Source organism: Peromyscus californicus, unplaced genomic scaffold (genome assembly GCF_007827085.1).
Source record: "Peromyscus californicus insignis strain IS unplaced genomic scaffold, ASM782708v3 Scaffold_6__1_contigs__length_162567912, whole genome shotgun sequence".
Classification (NCBI taxonomy): domain Eukaryota; kingdom Metazoa; phylum Chordata; class Mammalia; order Rodentia; family Cricetidae; genus Peromyscus; species Peromyscus californicus.
The window spans coordinates 145,486,856-145,495,669 of NW_026294584.1; the positions used below are offsets into that span (position 1 = coordinate 145,486,856).

The 8,814-nt window shown below is 38.1% G+C and overlaps 1 protein-coding gene across 1 annotated transcript; it reads right to left on the minus strand.

Moving 5' to 3' along the window:
• Positions 1 to 5,633: 5,633 nt before the first annotated feature.
• Positions 5,634 to 6,566, minus strand: LOC128099801 (taste receptor type 2 member 14-like). The gene has a single exon (XM_052721616.1). It carries the CDS (start codon positions 6,564 to 6,566, stop codon positions 5,634 to 5,636), a length of 933 nt encoding a protein of 310 aa, XP_052577576.1.
• Between the last annotated feature and the right edge of the window lie 2,248 nt (positions 6,567 to 8,814).

Consider the following 8,814-nt stretch of genomic DNA (forward strand, 5'->3'; position numbering starts at 1 on the left):
AAAATTGTCCTCGGCACATTCCAATATAATATCTTCCCTCTGCATCAAAATACATGTTGGGGAATGTCTGGAGGGAATATGACAAAAAAGCATTTAAGTTCTGGATCCACATGATCCACATGTGCTTCTCGAATTGTCTTTTCTACTAGAGCCAATTCCTTCTCAGCTTCAGCTGATAATTCTCTTGGACTATTTAATTCTTTGTCCCCTTCTAGAGTATTAGCCAAATTTTGTAGTCCATCTTTGGGTATTCCCATGATACCCAGTAAGTTAAAAATGCTTCCTAATAACTTTTGAAAATCATTAAGAGTCTTCAATTTATCTCTCCTTAGTTGTACCTTTTGGGTTCTAATTTTTTGTAGCTCTATCTTATATCCTAAGTAATTAATAGAATCTCCTCTTTGTATTTTTTCAGGAACAATTTGCAGTTCCCAGAGAGGCAAAACTTTTTTTACTTCTTCAAACATGCTTTCTAATGTATCTAACTTTGAATCAGCTAATAGGATATCATCCATATAGTAATAAATTATGGATTGTGGAAACTTTACACGAATTATCTCCAATTGTTTCTGCACAAAGCATTGGCACAAAGTAGGGCTGTTTAACATTCCCTGTGGGAGGACCTTCCTTTGATATCTCTTGACTGGCTGAGAATTGTTATAATTAGGTACTGTGAAGGCAAATTTTTCTCTATCATTTTCTTGTAAGGGTATGGTAAAGAAACAGTCTTTTAAGTCAATAACTATTATAGGCCATTCTTTAGGTAGCAGAGAGGGCAAGGGCATCCCAGTCTGTAGGGAGCCCATTGGCTGAATTACTTTATTAATAGCTCTCAGATCTGTCAGCATTCTCCAACTGCCAGACTTTTTTTAATAACAAATACAGGAGAATTCCAAGGGCTGGTAGATTCTTCAATGTGTTGAGCATTTAACTGCTCTTGAACCAGCTGTTCTAAAGCTTGTAGCTTGTCTTTTGTCAAAGGCCATTGTCCAACCCAGACAGGTTTATTAGTTAGCCATTTTAAAGGTAAGGCAGTTGGTACTTCTGAGAGTTCAACAGCAGTTGTGCTCTGTTTGTGAACAGCCTGAATGGTTGGTGCCTGATTTTTATAGCATGTGATGATATTATTCCTAGAAACATGCATTGGTCTGTATTCTTTTTCTGAAAGTGTAGGAATTTTAATCTGGGTATTCCACTGTTGTAACAGATTTTGGCCCCAAAGATTTACTGCTACATTTGCTACATATGGCTTCAGCCTTCCTCTCAGTCCTTCTGGCCCTATGCATTCAACCCATCTCAAACTCTGTTTTATCTGAGATAGGGCATCAATTCCTAAAAGTTGGACATCTACCTCTTGAAGAGGCCAATTTGGATGCCATGATTTTGGCGTAATTATAGTCACATCTGTACCTGTGTCTACCAGTCCCTCCATAACCAGGCCATTAATTCAAATTCTAAGCTTTGGTCTTTGATCATTTATGGAAGTCTGCCAAAATATTTGTTTTATAGTGTTCTTTGTAAACTGTGATCCACCCATCAGAGCTGTTTTATCATCCATTGCAGTATCGGTTTTTACATTAGGCATTGGTTTATTCAGTTGTCTTGGAGAGGAATTTCTTCCACAGTGGCTGGGAATGTTCGTACTACATTTGATTTGGGGGCCTGCAAGAGGCCCCCTGAGGCATTTCCCGCCAGTAAAGGGTTACCTCGTATATCTATTTTTGATCTGCACTCACTGGTCCAATGTCAGCCTTTGCCACACCTTCTATATAATCCGGGAAGTGGTTGGGGTCTCCTGTTTAGGCTATTCCTAAAAGGAGTATTACTTCTAGGAGCACCCCACGTACAGTTTTTACTTATATGACCTGGTGTACCACATTTAAAACATTTGGTAACACGGGGCCTTCTTTCACCTCTGGGATTTGTCTCTCCTATCCAAGCCTCATTACTGTAGTGACGAGACTCAACACCATTAGTATACTGAATCCATTCTTCCAAAGGAGCTGATCTGATCTTTAATGGTGTAAGTATTCTTCTGCATTCTGCATTAGCATTGTCGAATGCCAAGGACTCAGTTAATACTTTTCTTAATTCTTTATCTGATACAGCTCTTGTTATAGCTGTGTTCAGTCTTTGTAAAAAATCAGTGAAGGGTTCGTGCGGTCCCTGAAATATCTTTGTGTATACCTGCGTTGGTTTTCCAGGTTCTGGAATTTTTTCCCAAGCATTTAGAGCTGCTGTACGGCATAGGGATATTGTATGTTCATCATAAATGGCTTTTACATTCCTGTCAGCAAAACATCCCTCACCAAGTATTTGATCTTGGGAGATCACAAAACCTCCGAGTTTGCCTTGTTGTTCTAAATTTTTTGCCTCTTCTTTCAACCAGCTTTTCCACTGTAGCTGCTGACTATATTCTAGAACAGCTAAAATTAACTGATGCCAGTCATCTGGGATGATTCTATGTGAGGTAGACCATGAATTTAACACCTTTCTTACGTATGTGGAGTCTATCCCATACATAACTACTGCTTCCTTTATATTTTTAAAGTCCCTTGTTGAAATTGGTTGTAATGTATATGTATTATATGGCTCAGGGTGTGTGTCATCCGCTGGCTTCTCATGGATGATAACAGGATAAGCCATTGTGTGAGAGCCATTTGGAGATGTTACAACCTCTATGGTCTTGCCCTTCTGCCTATTAGGTCCCTTGTCATGTTACTGAGAGTTTCTTCTAAGGCCTGCAAACGAGCACCTAGGGTCTGTTCTAGGGAGTGAACCTCCTCTCTGGCAAGGGACTCCAGATTTCTCATGGAATCATAGAAGTTTTTATGTTCCTCAGAAACACATGATTCCATGGACCTTATCTTATCAATTAATGATAATCTTTCTTCCTTATATAGTGTCTGGAGAGTTAGTGTTCTGTCCATTAAATATTCACATTTATTATCAATAAGATCAATTTTCGGTACAAGCCTGTTTTGTAAATCCTGATCAGCAGATTCCAGAGAAAAATCTTTCTCTCTAAGGTCTCCTTTAAAGCAGATTCCAGAGATAGAATCTTTTTCTGTAAGCCTTCATTGCTCTCGCTTAAAGCCTGTATCAGTCCCAATAATGACTCATCTTTGTTCTTGTTATTAAACCAGTGTTTGAACACTGTGTGGATTATTACAATGAATGCCAAAATGGTACAGGCTAGATATGCCATAGGAAGGTCATATATTTCCAGGAAGATGTCATTCATCATACAGGCAAAAAGGTTTTCGAATTCTTGTGAGGTAATGTTGTCAGCCATATTACAAGAATTACTCAAAATTTGTTAGTCAATTTTAAAGTGTAAAATTATCAGGTGCCTTTGCTTACCTTTCATGGTTTTGGGGGGTGTAGTAGTACTTTTCAGCCAGCAGGTGGCGTGGGTACAGCTCCAAAGCAGGGCCTGCTGGTGATCTTGGCTGACTGCAGCTCGCTGGAGTCAAGATGGCGGGAGCCGAAGCTGGCGCCAGCACTCGGGAAGCCGGGGAGTGCCTCTTTTGCTGGTCTCGGGGCTAAGGTAGGGAACTGAGACCGGACTAGCTGCTCCCTTTTTCGGGAATGGAACCGTGTAGGTGTTCCCTGGTTATATGGAACTTTGCAGGCGGGTTTAGGTCCCTGCTAGCCGGAGAGGAGGCTGAGGGTGGGAGCCACCCAGGCCTTTGGAATTTGCCCCACATGAGCGCCAGATATTAGTGTAATTATTAAGGCCACTCCACATAGTTAAAAGGAGATTTATTTAATGATGTAACTTACAAATTAAGGGATAGGTAGGTCGCGGGGTCTGGGGAAGGTGTATCGCAGTCCAGCGGTGTTCTCTGGAGCTCTGCTCGGTCCACCTCTCCAGTCCAGGGTCCCGCAACAGAGAGAGCGCCCGCCAATCCAGCTCTCGGGTCCCCAGGCGCCTCTCTTGGCCCCGCCTTGTAGGCGTGACAGTTGCCGAAGTCTCAATGGGGGTTGGAACTTCCAGATCAAAGCTGGAATGGCTACCCACTACAGAGACCGCTACAGAAAACGATAACCAATCAAAATACAGAGTTGTTGAACCCAGTCTCAAAGGATACACCTATGAAACAGTTCCTGTAACCAAGGCTCAGAGATCATTGTGGAAGGCTAGAGAAAGAGTGTAAGAGCCAAAGGATCAGAGAGTTTCCTCTGAGACTGTTTCCTATGACTGTCAGAAGCTACGCTATATCTCACTGATTGCCTCATCATGAACTGAACAAGGACAACTAGAATAGGGGGAAAAAGTAGACAGGGGAAAGCTCATGAGATCTCAACCAAAGAATCAAAAGAAATTCAGACAATTAAGAAATTCTTAAAGTGGAAGAAATAGTCTTCTCTAGAGAAGAGCACACTAATTGGTTATCTAATACCAAATGGCCAGCCCAGAAACATACATGCAAGTAACATTATACAGGCTAAGCATGTTGTATTTGTATATTTAGAAATATACACGCACATATATAACAATAATTAATAAAATATGAAATCATAAATTTAAAAGTGAGGAGATAGGTAAACCTAAAAAAATAATTAATTTAATTTTTTTCATTGACAATAAGTTTCTAATGCATTATCAAAAAATAAAAGTCAGTACAGAATCTACTAATTCAGGCAATTTTTTTAAAAAGTCATCTTCAATTTTCATATATATATATATATATATATATATATATATTTATATAAAGCAGTTTTAATTATAAAGTCTGTATAATACATTTGGCATTTCCCAGACTAATGTTACATAAATTCATAGATGCCCATGCAGTCAACTTCACCTAATCCGACATTATCTCTCTAAGTTTCAATAAGGCACAAACAAAATCTATCCAAATTTTAAAGAAAAATAATAACAGTAACAATCGCATGAGAAAATGTGAAAATCAATCCATTTAACTGTTTCCTTTTTGTGTGTCTGTCTCTGGAATACGTCAGAAGCAGTCATGAGATTTTTTGAATATTGTCCCAGTGCTTAGGTTTCTGATTTAGTTCATATTTTTCCCCAAATGCATCAATTCTGGCTTAAAGATACACAAGTGTATGTTGGAGTTCAAGTACTTGTTCAATAGGTCTTGGTTCTTCATCCATTTTCATGAGATTTTCTGGGTCAGCTGTATCCATGTCACCATTTATTGTATTTAATAGCAAACTTTTCCATCTTCCGTACAACATCTTTGAGGAATGTTATGCATTTGAGAAACTGAGAGGGGTTGAGCAAACAGGACGCCTCAAGATAGAATGGTACAACCAATCAAATGAAGTACTTTTTTTAATGCCATTACTCACATGCATATTATAAATATAAATTGTATCTATGACAACATAGACTTATTTATAATCTGAAAAATTTAAAAACTTATCAAAACTTCATATTTACTATAAAGATTTCTTGCATTTAAGTATGCTTTGTCAATATTCTTCCATATAAAACTATCCTAAGACACAAATCTGGCATATACTACAAAGCTCTATGGTTTGGACAGTGATTTTTCTAAACACACTTTGATCAAACTTTATAAAGTTTAATATAAAAAAGTAAGACAAGCCTTTCTCATAAACTGATTTTCTTATGGAATATGTGAGCTGATCTCTGCAGCTGTCTAGGGATGCAAAGATCTCTTGTCTGACCTGAACCTCACCCACTGTAGCACAGAACGCAAGGCCTGTCTCAATTTACTATGTCCCAGAATCTGTACACACGAGTGAACAGCAGGAAAAGTTGTTAGAGTAGCCTTTGCAAACAAGGTGATTTGAATATTCTCTAATTCAGATGCCCAAACTATTGCAACTATAGACAGAAAGAAACAGATGTAAAGCATGAGAAAGACTACCACCATTTTCAGGGCCTTTATGTGAGCTGTGGTGCTGATGTCTCTGCATCCTTTGGTGTTGTGCTGCATGTTCTTCAGATGTCTCCACAGGGAGAAGATGAGCAGGAGAAAGGCCGTCAGGGACACAATGAAGGGTATGAATGTAAATATAAAGCTTGGGAATAAAAGAAACCTAAAGAACTGTGGATAAGTTCTTTCAATGAAAGTGTAAGATGCATTTCTTCTAGATTCATTAATCACGGTATTGATGTGGGTGTTTATCATTAAGATATTTAAAAACAAGAGGAACAGAGACAATAGCATTGCCACTGACACCACCTTTTTAAATCTCCACTTTAGGTAGAGGAACATAGAGTTCGAAAAAACAGCTATCTTAAAAAAATAAAAGATGCTGAGGCTGGTAGCAAGCCAGATGCTGAAATGATTGGTCACCGTCCAACTAATGTACATAATTCTTATGATACATCCTGTAATCAAAGAAGCTGGGTAAACTGCAAAAAAACACCAGTCTATGAATACTACCCAGAGCACAGAGATTCTGGAGACAGCCAAGGCAGTGAGGATCTGATCCACTGAAGAGATGTTTCTTCTCTTGACACAGTCCACAATGTTTACCACAGCTATGAATCCATTCCCCAAGCTTCCAACTATAAATTCCATAATAAAAACAATTGTAAGTGTGATTATTAGCATCACACCCATTCTCCTTAAGATAATGCCCCAATGCCAGTGTTCACAGATGATTCCTCTGAATTTATCTAAAAATGTTGCAAATATCCAATTCATGAAAATTCAGTAATATTCTCCATGTTTAAAATAGACACCACAAAGCAGCCAAAGACTTTGTAAATGTTTTTCACAGCTCACCTGCACTTCATCAAAATTCTGTGTCCTAGCAACAGCAGCTCAGTCTTCTGTCACCAATGATGACACCAAATTCTAAAGCGCTGCAAGTAAATATGGGCACATTTGCAAGTCTCCACTGGCCACATAGCTAACCTGTCCTCTCATGTTTGCGGCTGTAACAGTGCTAAGTCTTACTGTGTAATATGCTACTTTCTGAGCACTGAGCTTTCCTTAAAGCTTGAAAACAGCCTGCAAGATCAGATATGAATAGGTCATTAAATGCTCTTTCTAAAAACTATCAGCTATTTAATGCATTATTTCTAACATATTCAGTAATGAAAAACTATGAAATGAATACATTCATTCACAAGTGAGAATCCTTAATCTATGACTCTTCCTTGCCCAGATGGTACTTTCTTCCATCAGCATAAATGATGTTCTGATTTTATCCATTTTTCCTTGCCTCCCATAACATTAATCTAATAACCGCCAGTACTTCCTATGTTTCTCTCAAAGTTATTTTATTCTAATCATATTTTTATAGTAATAAACTTGATTATCCTCTATTCCCATGAATAGATTTGTTCTTGGTAGGTTATAGCTTCTTTAAGCAGAAACACAGAATTTCTATTCCACAAGCCTCCTTCAAGGACACCAGTGGATGTACAATTCACTTGTGTAAAATGATGTAGGAATTGGGAATAAACTACTAATTGCAGGTGGTGGCACATACCTTTAATTCCAGCACTCATGAGCAGAGGCAGGCAGATCTCTGATTTCAAGCCTAGTGTGGTCTACAACTTGAACTCCAGAATAGCCAGGGATATCCCGAGAAACTTTGTTGTTGCGGGATATTTGATTGCAATGTGACACTTTGAGATGGTTAATAAAGTTTACCTTGAATCAGGGGGTGGAGCCAGCAACTAGTTAAGCATAATTAGCCATAGAGAAGCCAGAAATTTGGATAGAGAAGACACACAGGAAGGAAAGGGCAGGGACTTGGGTTTGGGTGCTCTTTTTGGTTTTGGAAGTAAAGAGATGAATGTCTTGCTGGCTCTCTGGCCAAAAAGCAAGGTCAGCTGGTTACTTTCTCAGCTTCTCTGATCTAGCAGATTTTCATCCCCACATCTGACTTCCCAGTCTTTGTTGATAAACAGAATGATGGAAACTTAGTTTAAACCTACATATCACGGCCTTTGCAGAATCAGGGATGCAGGACCAGAAGGCCCTCCAGGCAGTGGCTGGTAGGGCACTGACCGTGGGACTGTAGGGCCAAAGATGATAATTAAAATATCCGTAGATTCTGATACACCATCATCACTAGCCTTAAACCAGACCAGTGACTCACTGAAATGAACATTTGCTGATTGTACAAAAGGGTATCTTATATGACACACTGAGGCCCCCATTGCCACCAGGATTAATGAAGAGGTGCTGGAGAGAAGTGAAGAGGTATTTTTTTGCTGTTGTTGTTTTTTGGTTTGTTCTTGTTTTTGTTTGTTTGCTTGCTTGCTTTGTTTTGTTTTGATTTGATTTTTTTCTTTAATTTTCTTTTGCTGGAGATGCTGCAGGGGTGACGAGAGGATATGAGGGGATCAGGAGGTGAGCAGAATTGGCTTGCATGATGTGAAACTCCCAAAGAATCAATAATGAGGTTAAATTTTCATAGAAAAATTAGTAAATTCTTGTGCAGCCTCTGAGATGACAAAAAAATTACCTTGTCTTATTTTAAAAATCTACTCATTGAAACTTAAATTTAATGCACACATGTATTTATATGTATTTCTGATAATTTTAAACTTTATTTTGAAGATTTACTTGCAGTTGTTATTCATATCTTTTCTAATCTCTTAATTTAGATTAATGAAATTATTATTTTTTAAAGTCATCGATTAACTAACAAATTTTGCTCTTGTGAGTTAAGTACTATACACTTGCTAATATTTATTATATATAAACATAATATGTAACATATATTATGGCTTTTTTCCCCCAATCATGAGTGAAATTTTTTTAATTCAAGAAAAGTCATTTTTCATGTCTTTAAATACCTCTGTCCTTTCATTAAAATTATTTATGCATAATAAATTGGATTATGTTTTTA

What these genes read in the sequence shown, in the direction of transcription:
- LOC128099801 (XM_052721616.1), bottom strand. Translation starts at nt 6,566, where the DNA reads ATGGGTGTGATGCTAATAATCACACTTACAATTGTTTTTATTATGGAA.